The 22326-nt window shown below is 46.9% G+C and overlaps 1 protein-coding gene across 4 annotated transcripts in view; it reads left to right on the plus strand.

Annotated features, from left to right (window-relative positions):
• Pcbp3 (poly(rC) binding protein 3) overlaps positions 1-22326 on the plus strand; it is a 175872-nt gene that overhangs the window by 96460 nt on the left and 57086 nt on the right. For 3 of the 4 annotated variants that reach the window (XM_050143893.1, XM_050143913.1, XM_050143905.1), the window contains one exon: positions 20635-20767. In XM_050143893.1, the coding sequence (XP_049999850.1) occupies positions 20758-20767 (10 nt within the window). In that variant the 5' untranslated portion in view covers positions 20635-20757. Of the gene's footprint in view, positions 1-3547; positions 3577-20634; positions 20768-22326 lie in introns of those variants that run through there. The other variant, XM_050143901.1, reaches the window with a different exon arrangement.

Below are 22326 nucleotides of genomic sequence, written 5' to 3' on the forward strand. Positions count from 1 at the left end.
TGTTAAATTGTCAGCGGAAACTAACTATGACATCTTGGATTGTCAAAGCAATCCTGAGCAGAAAGAATATAGTTGGAGGTATCCCTATACCTGGTTTAAATTATACTACAGAGTCATCGTAATAAAACAACATCTTACTGGCACAGAAAACAGGCATATAGATCAAGATAAAAAGAATGGGGGATCCTGGCTATTAGCCTACACAGCTTCAGTCACTTGAGTTTTGAAAAAGATGCCAAAGTTCACATTGGAAAAAAGATAGCATCTTCAACAATTGATCCTAGGAAAATTGGATCTTTACTGTATGAGAATGAAACTAGCCCCTTTTCTCTCTCACCCTTCATAAAAACCAACTTTCAGTGGATTACAAAGCTTAATGTAAGACCTGGAACTTTGGAATCATTGGAGAGGCCTGCAGTTCCTCAGGAAATCAGGTCAGTAGTCAACAAATAGAACCTTGTGATGAAAGCTTGTGGAAAGCAAAGGAAGCCATCAGTGGGACGAAGAGACAGCACACAGAATGGGAGCTGTACATCTGATAGAGGAGTAATATGCAGAACTCAAAAAACTAAGCAAGGAAGCACCCAATTAAAATCACTAAGGAACTGGACAGAGTTCTCAGAAGAAGAAATACAGATGGCCAATAAATATTTTTAAAAGTGTTCAACACCATTAGCCATAAGGAAAGTAGAAATTACAGTACCCTGAGATTTCTCTTATGGCAAGAGTCCATCCCATCCCAGTTAGACTGACTGTCTGTAAAAAATATAAATAAATGGGGGTTGAAAAGATGGCTCAGTGCCTAACAGCACCTACTGCTCTTGCAGAGATTCAGGGTTCGGTTCCCAGCACCCACATAGTGGGTCACAACTGTCTGTAGATAGTTCAGAGGATCTGCCACACTCATCTGGACTCTGCAGGCATGGGAATGCATGCAGTACACATACATACAATCAGACAAACACTCATGTACATAAGATAAAAATAATTTTTTAAAAGAAAAAATAGATGTTGACAGAGGTGTGGAGAGAGGAATCCCCATTCACTGTCAGTGGAGTAGAAACTGGTGCAGGCACTGTGGAAACCAGTGTGGGAGTTTCTCACAAAACTAAAAATTGAGCTTCCATATGACCCAGGTATATCACTTCTGGCCATTTACCAAAAGGACTCTCTATCCTACCACAGAGGTACTGGTACATCCGAGCGTATTGCTACTATCTTCACAATAGCAAAGAAATGGGACCAGCCTAGGTGCCCACCAGCTGGTGAATGGATAATGGAGATGTATTACAGAGAATCTTATTCAGTCAAAAAGAAAAGTGAAATTATGAATTGTGTAGGAAAAATTGGATAGAACTAGAAAATACATTAAGTAAGGTAACTCAGGCTTAGGAAGACAAACACTGAATTTACTCTCTCATATTTGGGCCCTAGCTTTTAACTTTGTAAATTTGCTTCTATGTGGAAGCATATTTGCAGAGCCTAGGAATCTAGAAAAGTGGGCCTATGAGATAGGTAAAAAGAATCTTTAAGTTGTGTGCGCGGTGGAGGGTTGTATAGAACACATGTCTAAAATTGGAAGAGGGGATTCTGGGAATGGAACTGTCTAAGTAGACACGGAAATGGGGAGATAGGGAAAATGCAAAGGATTGAGGTGGTAGGGGCATCTAGAATGATGTGTGAACAGGTCATAAATCTGATACTTAATAAGCTCATCAAAAAGTTATAAAGGACTTGGAAGGGATGCAGACAAAACTGCTCCTAGAAGCCAGGTGTTAATAAATAAAAATCCCGATGTTGTGCGTGTGCTATTCTCTTATGAGCTGTGGTTGGGGAGACTCCTGAAGCCCCCGAAACAATATAGGCAAATGCTATTGGTTACCCACTAAAAGTAAGTTGTAAGCTCCTGTTGCTGAAGATGCGACATGCCTTGGTCAGTGGACATAGAGAAATCAGGCTACAACTGGACTGGAAGCTTTCTCCCTTCTTGCTGGTCCTCATGGTGGCAGTTGCTATGCAGGCTGCTGAGGAAGAATAGCATCACCAGTCTTACTCAGCCTGGATCTGCGTGCAGCAGTACTGACTGGCTGAGCCCGCTGGTACAATAGGGCAGATCTAGTCTATGGTAACCAACTGCCTTCTTATTGAATTTGATAGCTGCTCAGCAGAGGGTATTCATGACTGATACTCTGAACCTGGTCAAAAACCTATGACTGGAGAAGTAGCAGGCCTTAGTGAGGAAGCTACTGCTGTTAAATGGGCCTGTCAATCACCTTCTAAGCAACGGTGTTTATGACGTTAATGCTAACGTCAGCCTTGATCAGTGAAGCTTCCTTTCACACAGCCAGCAGTGATTGAAGTGTACTGAAAATAAATGACTATTGGGTTTCTAGCAAGTGGAAAATCTGTATCACCTCCTCCAGGGTTCAGAGAACATAGCAGAAGAAGGGATGGAAAGAACATCCCATCTGGAGGAATTTGGGGTTGGGCAGCAATAAGGAACATATTGACATATGACATCTGGACGTGATGTGGACTCTTGAACTCATGGCACAAATCTGAACAGGATTGAACCTGCTGGTATCCTGGCATGGGGAGGCGAGGGTCTCATGGGAGACACTTGGGTTTTATATTCACAGAATGGTTGATGGGAGGAAAGAGACATTTTTCTGCAGTAATGTAGTCATACAGTGAGCCCTCAGGAAACTCACAAGGGGAGGCATGGAAGTGGAAAGGGGAGCCAATTGGGAGGAAGTTTATTGGCAGAGGAGGAATGGGGGTGAATATGAGTGAAGCACTTTATATATGTGTATGGAAGCTTATAATGAAGCCCATTATGTATAAATAATATATGCTAATAAAACATTTTTAAAAGATGTAATGGCTGTTAGGGCCAGAAGGCAGCATTCTATAACACTAAAGAGTAAGACCCTCCTCGTTGACTGCTGGGTGCTGGTATTACTGCATACAGAGTGGTAGAGGTGTCCCAGGCAGGGCTTAATGGCTTCGCTTTCCTCCTCTGTAACTGTGTTCCACAAGCAGTGGGCTTGGCTAACATAAGCAAGTTGGGTATTTAAGTCCTTCGAAGATGTGTGGTTGGATTTCAGAGCTGCAGTTCTGCTCAGTTCTGCACTGAGGTTGCAGACTGTTCTGAAGGTAAAGTTACGGAGTGGCCAGAGCGGCCTCTGGGGTGCAGCTCTGACAGCAGTGTGCTTCTGCACGCAGAGGGCTGGGAGAGGTGAGGCTCTCCCGCAAAGGCTTAGTGTCAGGACTGGACAGGCGGCCACACCAGGGTCCACAATGTCTCTTTACTGGGGTGCACTATGAACCAGAGAACGTGTCTGACAACTGCTGGTGGGTACCATACCTAATTTCTGTGAGCGTCTCAGACTCAGAGGGACTGAACGGGGTCAGGTGGGGTGTGGCCTGTGTGCCTTCATATTAGTGGCCTTGTCGGGCTCCTCAGCTAATGTGACGCTTCTTCCTTGCTTTTTGGTAGATGGACAGTCTCTCCTCGGGGAGCAGGTGGGCTGGCAGGACAGGCGTCCCCAGGCCGGGAGAAGGAGGCGCTCCCAGGTACTCTCGTCCACCCCTGCTGGTGACTTGCCCACCCAGCCCCATCCTGTTCCAGACAATGGCCACCTGTGACCCTGCCTGCCTTGACCTGCTTTGCCCACCTGTGCCTGCCTGTGCCCGACCTCAGCCCAGAACTCCCACCCTTCCCACCCCAACTTAGGACCGGCCCCGACTTCTGGTTCCTGCCTTGCTTTTCCACTCTGACCCAATCCCCAGTAACCCTCTCTGCCATGTTACACCACAGGGACTTCTCAAGAAGGAGCGGTTAGAGCCTATCGGTTCTGTCTGCTTCTCATCTGTTTATTTTCATTCAAAGGGTAATTTGTAGTGAAGCAAAAACAAATGCGTGTTTCTAAATGATCTGGCCCAATTCCATGGTGAATGGTGCTTCTCATCTACACAGAATTCTGGCGATTCTTTATTCTTAGTGGTCATTTTCATCAGGTTAGAACAGCGGGGGTAACGAGGGCCTTCAGAGCAGCGCTGGCTTGAGCAGTGAGTGTAAGTGAGGCTGGAGGAGGGAGTGGCTCCAGGGTCAGCAGACCAACAGGAGCCAAAGTGGGCTGTATGCCAGGCTCTGATTAGACTTGGGACATATCTACAAGTGAGAAGTCTGGGCATCTGTGCCTAGGGAGGGCCATCCAGGGTGGATTTTACATCTGAGAAAACCAGTGACAGATTCAGAAAATGAAGGAAAAGGGGTAAAGGAAAGGGGCCAAGAGGGAATGGGTACATACATGTATATTAGTGTAAGTGTGCATGCACACAAGTATACATGCTTATACACATGTTCGTGCCTGTGCACGTGAATGTAAGTTCACATGGGTATGAATGAACACATAACACACATGGGTGTGGGTGTAGGAATGAGTCTATACACATTCGTGTTTATATATACATGTGTAGGAAGGTGCCTATGTGTGGTTTTGTGCATGTGATAATGTCTATGTCTCTATGCACATGGGTGTACATGTTTGTGCTCTCTTGTGTGTGTGCATGAGTGTGTGTGTACATACAGATGTGCACACACGCACTTGCCCCACTTGACAAAGGGGCATTTCCGCAAAGGTGAGAGGGAGCGAGCTACAAATGAAGAGCAGCCATACAGAAGAAATAGCGAGCATGAGCGTTTTGAGTAGAGGAATGCCAGGACCAGAGAAGAGCAAGCATGAGGCAGCTTAGCTCTGAGAGGCAAGCACAGTCCCTGCAGCATCTTCAAGCCTGAGTGAGAGCAATTGCTTGATGTAAGCAGAAGGGAGCCCCAAGCTGGTGGTTTGTTACAAAGTAGCTGTGGCTTCTGGGTAGGATAGACTCTCAGGCAACCCTGGGTGTGAGGAGAGACCAACTAGGAGACTCTGCTGGGGCACATGTGAGAAACAGTGGTGGATAGGACCACATGACTAGAACAGGTGATTGCCGCCCTTTTCTTTACCTGCTGAGTGTATCTAGTTGTGCTCTTTCCTCAGGTATGGAGTCTACTTTGGATCGCTGGAGTAGACCCCCCAACCCCCAGTGTTACTGGGGAATCTGCCCCAAGTCTCCCCAGAGCCTGGCCCAAAGCCCATATTTGGCCACTGTTGATTTAGTGACTTGGGGAGAACATAAGGCTTTCCATCACCTTCTCTAAACAGAGAAGCATGTCTGTGACAAAGGGCTTGGAGAACCAACCAGGCTCTAGGCGAATAGTGAATAACGGGAAGACCAGCAGTGCAAAAGCTTAGGCGAGACTTCCAGGCTGAAAGGTGCCTGGCATGCAGAGAAGACAAAGGAAATGTAGACTTTTGCTTGGTCAGCAAATCCGTGTATGGCTGCAAACAGTATGGACCATTGAGGGTGTAATAGACAGAGGAGAGGCTCAGGCCCTGGCCTGGGGCTACCAGTCTCCATAGAGCAGGGAGGCAGAGGAGTAAACAGGGATTGAGCAGTAGTGAAACTAGGGATGGGTGGAGCCATGAGGTTTGTTAAGCAAGCAGCCTCACCTGCCAGGGTGAGAGTGCGGACTCTTAGTAAGAGAGTCTGTGGAGTCACAAGCAGTTATGAGCTTTCTAGATTCAGGGAACAAGAGTGATGTGTTTGTGAGAGGGGCTGGAACTGTGGTTCCATGGATAAGAGTTCCTGCTGCTATTACAGAATTCTAGTCTTCAGCTTCCAGCACCCATATGGTAGCTCGCAACCACCTGTACCTCTAGTTCATGGAATCTGATGTCCTCTCCCAGCATCCTCGGGCACTGCATCCATGTGGTACATAGATATACATGCAGGCAAACCCAAACATATAAAGTAAAAATAAAAAAATTTCTTTTTTAAAAAATGTGTGAAGGTGAAACACATTAAAATCGGGATGGCAGACATGGTGGTGTTCCCAGCTGTCCAGATCGGAAATAATCACTCAAACCATATTATTTGCAATACTGTTTGGCCAATAGCTTAAGCATATTTCTAGCTAGCTCTTATATCCTAAACTAACCCATCTCCGTTAAACTGTGCATCTTCACAAGATCGCGGTCTACTGGCAAAGTTTTGGAAGGTTCCAGCAGAAGTATCTGTCTCCTGCGGCGGCTACACTGTGTCTCTCTGACTCCACCTACTCTCTCTATATATCTTTTCCAGCCTGGCCATACTCTGTTAAGTCATTGGCCAAAAGTAGCTTCTTTATTAACCATTGGCAATAAAACATCCTAGCATTCAGAGGGGAATCCCACATCATGGTGGAAGCCACTTTAGAGAGTTTTACTGACCAGGAGGAGAGAGGGGAGAAGGAAGCTGGTTTTTTGTGGAAACTGGAGAAGCAGCAACATGAATCTGAGGTGCACATACAAGCAAGAGGGAGAGGAGACAGCCCTGAGGCCAGTGCTGGGTATTGTGGGTACCAGTGGTGAGGTCTAGCAAGGAAGGCCTTCCCTAAGAAGAGGACAGCAGAAGGCAGAATGTCATACCCAGCTTCTGTTCCAGTTGTTCATGGTTGTAACTTAACTGCTCTCCAAGTGGAAAACAATCAAGAAATTACCCCCCCACACACACACACTTTTCCAACTTAGAGAACAGTCCTTGGTTTCTATGGTTATTGCTGTTTAGCTACACAGCAAGTGTTATGCAGTGTCACAAGCTAATTACAGGCAACAGAGAAATTGCAGGATAAGTTTTGAATAAATACAGAGTAGATGCATGGGTTAGCCTCTGCTCCCGGGACTGATGTGCAGTTTACTTCTGCTACTTGTGGGAGCTGGGCCCTTGGACCTGGCACCAGCCTAGAGCCGTGTTTCTGGCCCTCAGCTTTCCCTTGCTCTATCACATGATTGGACTACTGCTTCTCTTCTGTGCCTGGACCTCAAGGCAAGCAGTCCCCAGCCCCACCTGGCCTTTGTGGCACCTTGCTTAAGCGAGACTGGGAAGGAGGTACAGGCCTTCTATGGCCCTGCAGTCTGGAAATGTCGTCTGTCCTTTAGGATGTTTGGAGCCTAAAGATAGTGCACCCCAGTCTCCTGGTGATGCATATTCTAACAGGAAGGTTGCAGAGAACTGTCATCTGCTGTCATCTTAACCCAAAACCTTCAGAAAAGACACAATTCGAGCAGCAGCTATGGTAGGGACAGGGGTGCCTGCAGCTAGAGGGCCAGGAATATAGTTTGTATGAAATAAATGATGCTTATGAACGCTGTAGGACATGTGGAGAGGCCAGGAAGAACAAGAACTCTGATGCACAATGGGGCAGGAGAGAAAGCGGGCCACCTCTCCACCCTGAAGTGCTATACGGCAAGCTCTAGAGGTATATACCCTCCTCACATTGAGAAAGTCAACTGTGGGTTGGGCCTCAGCATCTGTAACTCCAGAGAGGGACTGGAAACCACTTCCTAAGACAGTGTAGGACAAGCAGATGAAAGCTTTAGCAGAACAGTGCACACAGCCCAGCTCCATCACACATTTGAAGAAAACAAAGAGCAGAAGAAAGAAGCGTCACACACAATAGGAAGGAAAAACATTCAGGGGATGGTTTAAGAGCATAACACGTGAGAAAAAGATTCAGATAGAAGGCATTGCTTTCTCCAAAGAAACAGCCAAGGACTTTGAGAAGCAGCAAACATTTAGGGTAGGAAAACACATGAGATAGGATGGCATGAGTCACACAATGAACAAAACCAAGAATCACTGACATCTTTAGGGTTCCTGTTGATGCAGTAAAACACCATGGCCAAAAGCAACTTGAGGGGGAGAGGGTTTATTTTATCTACAACTCTCAGGTCACACTCTGACATTGAGGGAAGTCAGAGTAGGACCTCAGAAATCTGGAGGCAGAAGCCACAGAGGAACTCTGCTGACTTGCCTTCTCCTCATGCCTTGTTCAGCCTGCTGTCTGATAGTACCAGGATCGCCATAGCGGTGGCATTTTCTGCACCGTTGCGGTGTTATTGCATGGATGTATGCTGATTCCACCTGTGTCCCTAGTCTTGGGCTGCAGAAATAATGATGTACACTAAACAGTATACTTTCGTGGGAGATTCAAGATGACCAGGGCCTAGTAGGCCAGGCAGGAGATTGACCCCAGACAGACCTTGAGGTTGCACACAGAAGCAAAAACAAGGTTGGAGTCTGTGAGCACTGGCTTAATGAACATGACTGGGGTTTCCACACACTGGGGTTTGTGACTAGGCTAAAGTCAGGGACCAGAGACTCCTGTTGATGCCCAGCAAGAGTAGGAGAAGGTGGCACCGAGTCACAAAACCTTTTCCCTGGTGAAGGGAAAGCTGGGTTCTGTTAAAAAATCAGACTGCTGAGATGGCTCAGATGAACTGCCTGGTTGTTTTGTTGGTTTGGTACAAGCTAGAGTCATCTGGGAAAGGGGACATCCCTTGAGGAACTGCTGCCATCAGATCAGTGTCCTATAGGAGGTCGCACCACTGCACAGGAAAGGCACATTAGTTGCCTAACAAATGCAGCTTAAGGAAGGATGGAAGGACTTACATGGCTCATGGTTTGAGGGGCATAGGTCAGACGACCAGAAAAGCATGCCCTGCCAATGGTAACACGAGGTAACCAATCACATTGCATCCTCAGTCAGGAAGCCAAGAAATGACTGCTGGCAGTCAGCTTGTTTGCTTGTTTTTTTTCATTTTTATTCAGTCCAGGAACCTTGCCCGTGGGATCATGCTACCCACTTTTAGAGTAGATCCTCCTTCTCAATTAACTTCCCTAAAAATACCCTGAGAGCCATGCCCAGACATATATCTCCTAAGTGATTCTGAATTCCATCAAGTTGGCACTGAAGGTTTAACCATCACAAAGGATGTCAGGTACTGGCTACAGAGATTCTCCATTGCTTGACTCCATGGTGATACACAGTCCTTCTAGGGGAGGGAGTACTTTGCATCCTCCCCTCTTCCAACTGTACCTGTGCTAAGGCCTCAGGCTTCCCTGGACTGCCTTGGGCATCCTTATCCTGCCACCAAAGTTGCCACATGGGACACTATCACACTGGAAACTTGGCACCACTGCCTCCATTTTGGCCTGTGCCCTTCTGAGAATGCAGGGCCTAAGGGTGTTCCCCACTAGGGGCTTTGCTCCTTTAGAAAATGGTTGCATGCATGGGGAGTTGGATGCTCCCCCTACCCAGGGTAGATCAAAAGAAAGGAAGTAATTTGAGCATTCTGGATGGGTGTGATAGTAGCAAGGGGGGAGTTTGGCTGGTCTAAGAAAAGGTGTCAGCGAGATCAGAATCGTTCCTTCTGAACCCCATAGGCCCCATAACCCTTCAGACAGCCCATCCAGTAGTGGATCAGTGAGCCCCTGGAGTTGGTGCCATTGTGTTTGTCAGGTAGGGTTCTCTAGAGTAACAGAGCTTATGGAATAAGTCTCGTTCTATCTATCTGTCTGTCTGTCTGTCTGTCTAGAGAGAATGAGGAGAGAGAGAGAGAGAGAGAGAGAGAGAGAGAGAGAGAGAATGAATGAGATATATAGACAGGCAGACAGATAGATGTAAAGGTTTTTTTTTTTTTTTTAAGAATGGCTTACAAGCTGTGGTCCAGCAAGTCTTTTTTTTAAAAAAATAATTTTTACTTTGTGTGCATTTGGTGTACATGTATGTCTTGTGAGCGTGTCAAATCTTGGAGCTACAGACGGTTGTGAGCTGCCATGTGGGTGCTGGGAATTGAACTTGGATCCTCTAGGAGAACAGCCAGTTCTTTTAACTGCTGAGCCATCTCTCAAGCCCCAGCTAGTCTTATAATAACTATCTATAAATGGACGGTCCAAGAATTCAGCAGGTGTTCAGTTCATGAGGCTGGATGTCTTAGCTGGTCTTCAGTAGACCCTGGAAAGCTGATGAGGTAGGCTCCAATGCTAGTGAAGGACTGGACTTGCTAGCAAGGAAGCACAGACAGAGCAAAAGCTTCCTTCTTCCATGTCTTTATATAGATTTCCAGCAGAAGGTGTGGCCAAGATTAGAGGTGAGTTTTCTCAGCACAAAAGATCTGGAGATTAAAGTCGTGTTTTCCTACCTCAAAGATCTAGATTAGAAGTAGATCTTCTGACTTCAAATTAAGCAAAAGCCCCTCACAGGTGTGCCCTCCATTTTGGGGTTTTAGTTCATTCCAGATGTAGTCAAGTTGACAACCAAGAATGGCCACTGCAGCCATAGAGTGGTTGGGCCTTCAGGGCAGTGTGGCAGAGAAGCACATTCAGGTCAGTGTGGAGCTAGCAGTGCTGGAAGAGAAGGCTACTTGCTTCCCTTTGTGTCATGAGCTGGAACAAATACCAACATGCTTATGCTGTGACAGGAGAGGTGTAGCCCACCCCATCCTGCTGCAAGGAGGGTGGGCATCTCCCTCTACCTTGCCTGTACCTTCAGGAGACCGAGAGAAGAACTGGCAGGATGGCATGAAGAGACATCAAGAAAATCCCCCTCATGCCTTCAGGGACAATATTCCCCCGACTAATTTTCCTTGAGGTAGGCGCCAACCCTGCTTAGAGAAAGCATACCTGATAACCAATAGAAGAAGGAAGGCGTGGCAAAGGTCTGGTCACAGTGCCAGTACGACGGAGTCACATGGATCAGTGATCATCATGCTATCTGGGCTTCTTCAAAGTGGTATAAACTACAGTAAGGGAGAACACTTTGTTGTCTGAGTTTTTGTCCTGCCTGGTTTCTGTTCTCCCACCAGGTCCCACAGCCTTTTAGCCCCAAAGAAAATCACACAGAAGTCTATATTAGTTATAAACTGATTGGCCCATTAGCTCAGGCTTCTTATTATAACTTATATTAGTCCATTATTCTTATCTATGTTAACCACATGGGTCAGTACCTTTTCCAGTGGGGCAATCACATCTTTCTTCTTCCATGGTTGGGACAGGACTGGGAAGGAATGTGCTTCCTCCTTCCCAGAATTCTCCTGTTCTCCATGACCCACCTCTACTTCCTCTCTGGTTGTCCCGCCTATACTTCCTGCCTGACTACTGGCCAATCAGCATTTGTTTAAAACAAAATTGACAGAATATAGACAGTTGTCCCGCAACAACACTTGAGCTGCTGTGGGCTATCCCTCAATCTTCAGAATGGGAAACAGGTTAGGTTCTGAGATGGGTTATGCAGTGTGTACACATCCATTCTTCACCCTATACCAGCAGACAGTGGTATCCTGGTACCATTTGAAGCTAAGATAGTAAATACATTCCCCATGCTTTCTCTTGTCTCCTATTTTTACTGTGGGATTATAGGAGGGAAACAAAACCTAAAATTCTCCCATTTGTGTAACATTTTACAAATTATAGAGTACTTTGCACAGCCCTGAAAGGTGGGTATTTCATGATCCCCATTTAGAACGAGGAGCTGAAACTGAGAGGAACTGAGTCACACGGTTAGCAGTAGGAGGGCAAGTGGAAGGTTTTCTGTAGAGCAGGCCTCCCATGGCCATGGTCCCAGGAGCAGGCTCCTACCTCCCAGAATGCATCTGAGCCAGGTTCTCCTTCTGTTTGTTGACCCAGAGAACAGAGCCTTGGCATGGCCTTCTGCTCAGATGCTACTGTGACCAGCACCCATTTTCTACAGATGCTGCATGCCCTAGGATCCCCCTAATTCCTTGCTGATTATTCTTTGAGAGTTTTATATTTTGTCTGCACAGCCAATTTTTCTTTTTGGAAAGTCACATTTTAAACATTAATTTCTAGGCGTTCTTTCCATTTATAAGTTCCTACTTTTGATTAAGACATATAGTTGTCTTATTCATTGCTGAGCTCTATAAATATTGAATGTTGTGATAGTTAATAAGACTCATCAACCTAACTGGATCTGGAATCTCCTAGGAGACAAGGCTTTGGACAGATCTGTGAGGAATGGTTTAGGTTAGGTTAGGTTAGGTTAGGTTAGGTTAGGTTAGGTTAGGTTAGGTTAGCCTCTGGCCGTGCTTGTGAGAGATTATTTTGGTTAACTGAAGCAGACCCACCCTAAAAGTGGGCAGCACCATTCCCTGAGCTTGAATCTATCCTGCACAGAAAAAAGGAAAACTGGCAGAATACTGGCAGCTGTCACTCTTGGCTTCGTGACTCAGGATACAATGTGGCCAGCCACCTGGACTTCCTGCTGTGATGGACAGTTGAGGATTCAATGTGGCCAGCCACCTGGACTTCCCGCCATGGTGTACTGAATTATAAGCCTAAATATGCCTCTTTTTCCCTTAATCTCTTGTTTATCAGGGAAATTTATCAAAGCCACAGGGAAAGTTATTAATGCAAATAGTTTCTTGTAGTATGTATTATTTTACATTTTTATCTCTGTCTAGAATTTATTTTGATGATCTACAGTTCAGGATTCAGGCTGGAAAGCAGTTGTAGTAGGGGGCTGCTTGTTCATCCCGGACGCACAGTACTGAAATAATCACACAGAAACCATATTATTTAAATCACTGCTTGGCCCATTAGCTCTAGCTTCTTATTGGCTAACTCTTAATCTTAATTTAACCCAGTGAACCGACTTCTCCACAGTGGGCACCACTTCTGAAAGCTGTCAGTCCTTTCCAGTAGAACCCTAGGCTGGTACCCTACCTAGCCTTTGATATCTATGCCATAGGAGGACACTTAAGATTAAATGAAATAGGCAAAAACTGCATAAAATTCACAAAGTTAGTAGATTATTACAGCCAAGTTTTAAGATATAAGACTAATATACAAAACTAAGAGTCTTATATACAAGTAATGAACAAGCAGAATTATATTAAAACACAATGCCACATTAGCACCTTTCCTCAATACTTAGGCAAAAGCAGCACATATACATATATGAGGCAAGCTATTAGAAGAAAACTGATAAATAAATCAAAGGAGAATCAAATGCAGGGATAGATGTTCCATATCGAGGATTAGATTCAATGTTGTGAAGGTGGCACTTTGTCAGAACTTGGTAATAGAGTCTCCACAATACAAATAAACATGCTTACTGCTTATATTTTGGACATTGACAAAGTGACTCTGAAATTTATTTGGAGAAAAAAAAAACAGACCCAGAATAAAGAGGAAAACAGCAAAATGAAGTTACTGACTTCAAGACTCACTAGATGAGCCAGCCCAGCAGAGACTTGCCACCAAGCCTGATGACCAGCGTTCAATCACCAGAATCCATATGGTGGAAAGAGAGACCTCTGACCTCTGAATGTGTGCCTTGGTATGAATGTGCACACATTTGCACACATGTGTGCATTCAAATCTTTAAACTACCATATCATGATAGAGTTGTATTGGTAAAAGAATAAACGCTAATAACTGAGAAGATCTCAGCTGTAAGTCACATAAGTATAGCCAGCTGATCTTTGGTCAAGAGGCATAGATGAACACAACAACTGGAGTCCACATGCCCTAAATAAATAAGCAGACAAATAAATAAGTAGGCAAGCATCAACTCAGAATAGATCACAGACCTAAACACAAACTGAACTAGAAAACATAGGAGAAACTCGAGATGGCTTTGGCTTTGCTGATAGGATGTTAGAGTGACAGTCTATGAGGAAAGGAGTCCTTGACAACAGCTGACTCCACAGTCTTCCCAGAGGCTGTTTGTCGGGGTGGGGTGGTTCTCAGAGATCCTACCTGACCTTTTTCCTTTCCAAGACCAGGGAGGAAACTAAGGAGATGGCTCTGGCGCCTGCCAAGTGTCTCCACCCCAGTTGTGTGATTTGTAACGGGTGAAAATGTCCAGCTGTCACTTGATAGCACAATGGCCCTCGTGATGCAGACTGGAGCAAAGATTCCATTTGTCAGTTTAATTGGGGTTCATGATAGTGTTTAGTCCACTGAAATGGGCAGAGCAAGGCCCAGGATCTGGTAATTTCTGAAGGCCTGCATTTACTGATTTCTGCTTGCAGCTTGCTGCTTTTGGTCCCCCAGGGAAGGATTTGGAGAAAGCTTCTTACACATTGTAAGGTTGGAGGTCTCCTTCCCTAGAACCTAGCCTCCCTTTCAATCAAGGGCTCTGCTCTGTGGGCCGTACAGCCTGGACAAGAAGCCCTGATTCTTCTTGACTGAGTTGGTAACACCAATTTCCATTACACATTGTCGTGTATACCTTATCCTTGAGGCCACCATGGGCCAGCACACCAGTGACCCAGGCAGGGCCTTCAGAACATTGCACCCTCCTACTCTACATCCCATTGGGCTACTCGTTCAAGACTGGGGCCTTGATGCCGCACATAGTACACAAGCCTCTGGAAGTAAACTGTCACAGAAAGGTGTTGCTGACCCATGAAAGTGGCATCAGGCAGTGGGCACTGTCTGAAGTCACACAAACACTGTGACACCCTGTCGTGATGAATTAGAGTCAGGCCGGCACATACTCTCTAGACTAGCCTAGAAGGAAATAGTCTCAGTCTTGTAGTATAGTTTGCTTCTGCCTTGGGACAATAACACGAGCAAGTGTGGGTTATTCCTGTTACTGTTAAAATTATAGAAGCAGGTGCTGGGAGGGCTTAGCGCTGGGCTACAGCCAAAGCCGACAGGGACACATTTTTGACAGGGACACATTTTTGTCTTTGAGGACATGGTGTGCTTGATCAGGCCATAGTGCTCTGCTGCCACCTAGTGGCACTGATATTACATACTCAATGGCGTCACTTTATTTTCATAGTTTGGGCTTCATCATCAACGGGAAGCACCCAGACTATGTGTACCTTTCTGAAGTTGCTCTATATGGAAGTTCTGTTGGCTACAGCAGCCAGCCTTCTTTTGGGGGTCTTGGGTTATCAGCCCCATGTACAGGGCACAGATCTGAGCTACAGCTGTGACCTGTGTAATTTTCTGTGTAGACTCTTAAATGTATTCTGTCCACCAGCTCATGATCAGAACTAACGTGCCTGGAGCTACCCGTCAGTTGGCTTGAGTTTTCCGTGTTTCTGTAGCAGCATCCTTTCTCCAGAAAGGCACAGTGTGATTCATTAGTTGTGTTCCTACCCTGGCTTCCACTCTTTGCTGAACTCTAAACTAGGCCTTGTCCCCGAAGTAAGCAGAAAGAACGTTCACTCAGTGAAAGTCCATTCCTTAGATGGCTTTCTTATGGGGCTTCTGCTGGATCATGTTCTGTTGCAAGAGGACCGGCTCATATTCACAGCTCACAGGGGGCAGATCTTAAGAGTCCCACCCTGGCCAATTCCCTGAGATTCTCATGGCCTCGAGGCCCAGACTAATCGCTCATCTCCAGTCTCACGTGTGCTTGGGTGAGCAGCCCTGTGTTTGCTGCCCTCTCCTGGATCCCCTAGGACTCCTCATCCCTGGCAGGTACCCACAAGCAACTTCTCTTCCCACGCTTCTGGTCCTAATGAGATTCCCATCCAGACACAGCTGGGAAAACACACAGGTAGTGGGGGAAGGCAGCCGCCACCGGCTCCCAGGTAACAGAAGAGCCCCTCTGTGAGCTGGAGTGGGAACAGCTTTAGATCAGACTGTGTGACCGACTTTTCTTGATTCCAGATGGGCCAAGGTTGCCAGAGCCTAGAAATGTGTCTGCCCGTGTTCATCCGGCCCCCTACTTTTCTACAGCCTGTGGCTAAACTCTGGGGTGAGGGGGCATGGGATGAAGTTGTGTGTCTTCACATTCTGAGATTAAAATCGTTTTGGGGGTGCCTGGGGAGAAAGAAGAAAGAACACCTTTGTTCAGAGCTTGTGAGTTGCACCTAATCGATCATCTCAGGTCCTGACTCAGCAATGACCTCCTTACCACTGCTCTTCCTGCAATTGCTCTTCTCATTGGCCTGTTGCGTGGCTCCCATGCTTTAAGTCGTCTCTGGGCTTTTCACATACACTTTCAAACCTTCTGTCCTGAAAGCATCAGGTAATTAATGCTGCTAGCCGTGCGCAGTGAGCAGCCAGGGCACTTGAAATACGTGTGCATCTCAGGTCACTGTGCCTCCTCACTGAAAACCCAGATATAGGAAGAATCAAATTCCAGAAAGTTCTTGTTGATTTGGTGCCTGATGTTGATGCGCTGGTCGACTCAGGAGCCCTGAGTCTCTGCTGTACAGGATCCACCCTCCTGCCTGTCCTAGAAGCCACTGTATTTGTCACACTTGACAAGAGGGGAAGCCTGTTTCCCCTAACCTCCTACAAACTGGAAGGTGGTGCCCAGAGCACCTCAGGACTCGGTCTCACCAGGTCGTAGCAATGGGCAACAACAGCTCAGTGCTTGCCTGCCCACTTTACAGCTGTGGCCAAAGCCCTGCTCTCATCTGTGGACCTTTGCTCATGTACCCTAATGTTCCAAGAGACTGCGAGGCTGTAGCCCCAGGGCACTGTCTAGAGCCCTGGGCACTGGGAGGCCACCTTCACCTGCCCTTTCCAGAGCCCCCACGGAGGCCCTGTGACATGTATCTTGAGGTACCTCTTCGGTGATTTAGATGAGGGCTGTGCTGAGACGGACCACTTTTATCACACCCACAGCCACACTACAGCATCTGTACAGATGTGCACCAGGTGTATTAAAAGATCACAGAATTAGGAAGTTTGGGAACCACTGCTTTAGAGGGCGTAGACTGAAGACAGGAGTCTTAAGTGAGTCATAGAATATGATGCCAGGGTGGCTGCACCATCGGGAAACTGTGTGTGAGCGTGTGTAATGTGTATATGTGCATGTATATGTGTGTGTGTTCATGAGTATGTATGTACATGCATTCTCGTGTTCTCCACCCAGCCTTGGAATGGACTTTTAGGGGCACTGAGGGGCAATGCTCTGAACAGTTTCCTGAGTTGGGTGCAAACAAGGAGCAGAGTGACCCTGGACAGTCAAGGGCTTGCTCGGTGTGTCCCTGCCCAAGCCATGAAATTGGGGGGGGGGAGCTCTTCTCTAATGAAATGCTTGTTCTTCGTTTTTTATGAAAGACACATCATTAATGAGAGAGGATAGCTATCAAAATACTGACATACGCTCACACAGGGCTGAGCATATTTCACAATTAGGCTTTCCCCAATGGAGAGGAATAGAAAGAACGGAGTCACCATCTGCTTTGTCCCTATTGTGTACAAATAAGCAGCTCTTGCCTCTTTCTCCCTTCTCCTGGCCCAGGCAGCTCCCCAGCTCAGCAGCAGCTCTCTATCCTGCCCCAGTGTGGCATCCCTTCCCAACCTGTGCAGCAGCTGCTTCCTCAGCCCACACCTCTGCAGTCCATTCTGCCCTCCTGATGCCGCGTCCATCTTTCCTGGCCCCATTTAAAGGTCTCCCGAGGGCTTCTTTGCAGCTAGACTGCTCCGAGGACCTGGCTCTGACTCTCTGAAGCTGTGGCCATGTCCCGAGACTTGCCAGGTTATGATAGCTCTCCTATGATACCCCAGAAGTCCTCATAATCCTTGCCCCATCGATGTAACCTAGCCTTCCTGGGCTCTGTGATCTTGTGGAATGGTGTGGTACCAAGGGTGTGTTCACTGCAGCCCTTTGGTCTCACCCATTGGGTTATGGCATCTGTGTCACAGTGCCAGGGTACTTGTGGAATCTGAAATCTGTTCGTTTGTCCCTCCAAACCTACCATGGACCACAGGTCTCACAGCTGGAAGAACTATGGTGAAGCGTAAGCTCCACTTTGTTGTGAGGAAGGAAGTGGGCCACCCCTGCCACCTCAGTTTTCCTTGTCCTTAGAGCTGTGACCTGCAAGGCTGTGAAGAATGGTAAAGCTGCAACACTTTGAGAGGTTTTATTTCTCTCTTCTAATAAATTTCCCAACACAACTGAAGTGTGTGTGTGTGTGCGCACACGCACATGTATGTATTAAACAGATGATGGGATTGATCATCAAAATTCTTCCTCAAAGTGATATGGAAGTAGCAGAACTTTCTAGAGTATCAGTTTTCACCCTGCATGCTTTATTACACAGGCTTCAGAGCCCCATGCTAAATGGAAGCCATCTTTGAAGGGTCCATGTTCCAAGGTGAGCCATGGTTCTGGCTCTTTTCAGGGACAGCCATTGAATAGAGCCAGGAGCAGCTAAAGAAACTAATGTGGCCAAATTGAGCCTCACAAAAACAGCCACTTAGTACTCATGTGGGCAGTCTTGTGGGCCACCTCAAATGCTAGCCTCTTAATGTGGTGGACCAAGGGACTGTCTCTATCCAGCATGGAGACAAAGGACCAAGCTATAGCCAGTCAGGCAGCCCTCCCATCACACCATGCTCCTTGAAGAAAGGGCCAAACAACTAGGAATCAGACACAACATTTTTCTTTAATGTATGCAACAGTTTTGTACCTTTCTGGGAATGATACAGACATTAATTTTAAAGCTGATAAAAGTAGGGTTTTTCACAGCGAAGCTAATAGGGCCCTCACTGATGGCCACTGTGATGGCCACTTGTCTACGTGCCTCCTTTCTACATGGATTCCTGTACTGGTTTCTCAGTGTGTTCAGGAGAGCTACCTTTCTAGCCTTTGGCTGATATGTTGAATGAACCATAGGGAGCAAGAAGGTACTCCCTATTTCTCCAGGATCTCATACTTGGCTTGCCCCCGAGCCTGGCCAGACACTTCCAGAGCCCAGGCCTCTGGCCATATGCTAAACTAGTCAGCACGTATGCCAAGGTCAGAACCAGAGGCCAGGAGCCCTGGCAGTGCTATTTCTGAGTGGGGCACAGGCAATCCACACACACATAGCAGACCTGCAAGGACAGGCCAGCATCCTCACCTCACACTCAAGGGACTGAAGTGATTCTGGACATTAGACCAGGAAAAGCAACATGAGATCATGGCTGTGCCCTTCCTCTTGGCACTGATCTGTAGGAAGAGAGTTGCATTTACATTTATACATTTGTTACTCGGAGACAAACTTCCATTAGTTCTTACTCGAGACTTAGAGGTTTGTGGCACCAGCCTGGATCTTCCTTATGAATCCACATGAGATTCCAGCATGCCCCGCGGGTGCAAAAGCCCACATTTCAGGTTTCTGGAGCCATGGTTGTTCTTAACCAGTTTTAGAAGCCTGGAGTCACTGCCAAATGACCCCTCAAGATATAGTGGCTGCCCTGGCACCTGGGGTCAGAGAAGTGGACAAGGAAGCCCTGTCAAGGACAGCTGGGCATACTGTGTTTTCATTGGTTCATTCCTCATGGCACAGCCTTTGTACAAAGAGCCTGGGTGACACAGTTTCTTCTTTTGTACCCACACACATGAGAGAACATTGAGAGTTGCCTGTGTATTATTTGTATCTGCTATGTCCCTGTGGGAAATGTGATGTGTTTGGGGTCCTCATCCTTTGAGACTGATATTGCCTATGATGGCCTAATCATCCAGACTTCAAAATGGTTGCTGCTGTTTTTCCTAGTGGATCCCAAATCAGTAGATGGGAGGGGGAGCTACATTCATGATTTGACTTCTGCCTCTCCCTGGTGGCATTCCCATTGTGAACAGAAAGAAGGGACTTTCTGGACTTCCATAGTCTCCTATCTAGCTGCAGGGTGGGGTTTCCAGGCTTCTCTAAGTATTGGTAACAGGAGGAATGACTCTGTGGGTCACTCTGCTTTCTCTTGGTGACCAGTTTAATGATCCTTTCCCTAAAGTTTCCTAATATTGTGTAAGTGGTATAAATTGGCTAGAGTTATTTCTGGTTTTAGCACATCGGGACCAGATACCACTGCCTTCTGTCCCTTTTCTGTTTCATATAAAACTTTCCGGGATTGTTCTCTGTGGCCTACAGTAAGCTGGGTTTTAGGTGGATGTTTCAATTCTGAGGTCCTTGGACATGGACCTGGGGTGGGGATGGGGTCTCATTGTTTAGTTGCTTTCCTGTTGACATCCTCATTTTAATTTTGACATGTCACTGTCTTGTCACTAAGCCCAGAACCTTAATGAGTTACATTTGGAGGGACAAGGTCACTATACCTCCTCCTGGGATGAGCTGTGATGAGAGGACCAAAGGTTAGCTGGGCTACATCCTCTCACAAAGGCTCCCCTGGGACTCTTGGGATGCTACTGCCGCACTTCCTGCAGTCCCCTGAGCTGCTGCATGAACAGGGCCGTGCGGCATTCACCACTCGTGGCTCAGGCTCAGTTTCCTGTCCTGCATTGCCCCATTCACCCACGTGCAGGTTCCAGTCCTGGTTCTTTGCACAGTTCCCGTTGTCCTCTCTGTGTGAGCACAGAGAGGGTTGTGCCCTTTTAGTTATCAGTGTCATATCCATTTGTGGACTGTGAGCATAGAAAACCAGCAGTGCGCTTAGTGTATAATCTAATAACTGTCATTTTAAACTTGGTGCCTATGCAGACGTATATGCTAAATATTACAAGTGGAAGATATGTATACTAAATGATATAAGTAGATGATATAGTAAATATTATAAGCAGATACATCATACAGATTCCTCAGGATCTCCTCTGGGACACCTGTTGGGAAATGGACACCTTTATCAGGTTCCCTTGCCTCTATGGGGCTGTTCAGATATCATGCCCAAGGTCACCTCTGCCTGTACACAGCCTTCTCACATAGCCTTAGACTTGTCCATTTCAGAGACATTTGCTGCTCTGATGAATGGGGCAAAGAAAGGTGGCCAAAAGCCCAGTCCTGGGATCAAGGCCTTGGTGCTCAGAGCTCATACTCCCCTGTGTTTCTCTTTTAGGTAGGTGAGCTCCAGATAAGCCAGCCCTGCCAGTGACCTCCGTGTTTGGTGGCTGGTGCTCTGAGCCACAGTGTGCGTCAGCATTTGGATCTATGGACCTGCTTTGAACCATAGAGCCTGCCTATGGGGGAAGGTGAGTTGCCCCAAAGCCCCTTCTGTGTTTTTATTTATTCGTCTGGCATGGTGGAAACAAAGTCGGGCTCACCGTTAAGGAAGACACACGCTGGTAGTGCTACTCTTTGTTCTATCCTGCACCATTCTTCCAGAGCTGTGAGTCAGTTATGCTACCCACACAGGCTGGAACCCGTCTCCTGGAGTTGGCCTGAGCAACCAGGAATCATAAGGCCAACACAGGTTTAGGGAATGGAGAACAGAAGCTGTGCTAGGCTAGTGATGGCCAGTATGGTACTGATGGCCCGCATGGATACTGATGGCCCGCATGGATACTGATGGGCACCATGGGTACTGATGGCCACCATGGGTACTGATGGCCACCATGGGTACTGATGGTCACCATGGGTACTGATGGCCACCATGGGGTTTTAGTCCTATTTTCTGCTTTCTGATACTATGCTAGAAGGAATTGTTTATTTTGGATTGTTCATTAGCATTTATGATGCTTTCTTATGATACGGCTAGTGCTTTCTAGTTGGGCACATTGGCACTAAAGAGATTTTTGCCTCTCATTGCAACTTTGGATGCTGTGAGTTCTGGAAAGCAAAGAGCAGTGGGAGACGCAAGGGCCCAAGGTTACTTTCTCTATTCCTTCAGTGCCTCCTCCCCAGGCTCACTGCAGCTTGAACCTGCACGTTGAATTGAAGCCTGATGAGAGCTCCCAGGAAAGGATGAGAAAGGACCCACACTGCAGTTAAGGCTTCAGTGCACAAACAGTGAGGTCAAGGATGCACCTAGGCCCTGTATGCAGGTGCTAGAGGGGCCACAGAGCAACTGACTGGAGGGTTAGTTAGTACTTGGGGAATCACTCTGCTCGCCACCCCCTCTGTTCTTCAGTCCTGGCATGCACCCCTACTCTGGACCTTATCAGTCCCCCAGGGAACTTCATGGATCGTCCCTTGCTGGGCCAGGCAGAGCTGGGCAACAGAGCTGCGAATTGTCGAGGTGGGAGAGGGTTTGCAGAGAATGAATTATGCTGGGCAGGACCCCAGGTATGGCTGTGCGTCAGAAGAAACAATACCATCTCGTCCTGTGTCATGTGACTTTTCTGAAGAGTTATTTCTATTCATCCCAGATAGAGATGACAATGACGGACCAAAGGAATGATTCGATCTGATTGTACCTTGGTGAACTAATGAGGTTATTGGAATCGGTGACAGCAGCATAGATAAGAGGTTACTTACAGGTGCAAGGGGAAATTATGGGTAGGCAGCTATATACCACTAAAGGCTTCTTATACCTCCAAACCTACCCCAGCAATTACTGGGTAGAATACTGTTGGGGGGGACCTGGTGAGCTTTCCACTTCTTCTGGGGTGGGGGTTAAAGGGACTGACTTGTGGATCTTGTAAAGGTTCCATAGAGGTAATTATACTCTATTTCAAGATGTTAAGGGCCATGCTGTGCCTGGAGGTCAGAGTCCTACCACACGCCCTCTGCTGGGTCCTGTGCTGAATAGACTTCCTGCTGCTGTGTGCTCTAGGATGAGATGGAGAGCTCCTCTCCCACCTCTACCCGG

Source organism: Alexandromys fortis, unplaced genomic scaffold, assembly GCF_014885135.2.
Source record: "Alexandromys fortis isolate MF-2015 unplaced genomic scaffold, M_Fortis_MF-2015_v1.1 scaffold_9, whole genome shotgun sequence".
NCBI classification, from domain to species: Eukaryota; Metazoa; Chordata; class Mammalia; order Rodentia; family Cricetidae; genus Alexandromys; species Alexandromys fortis.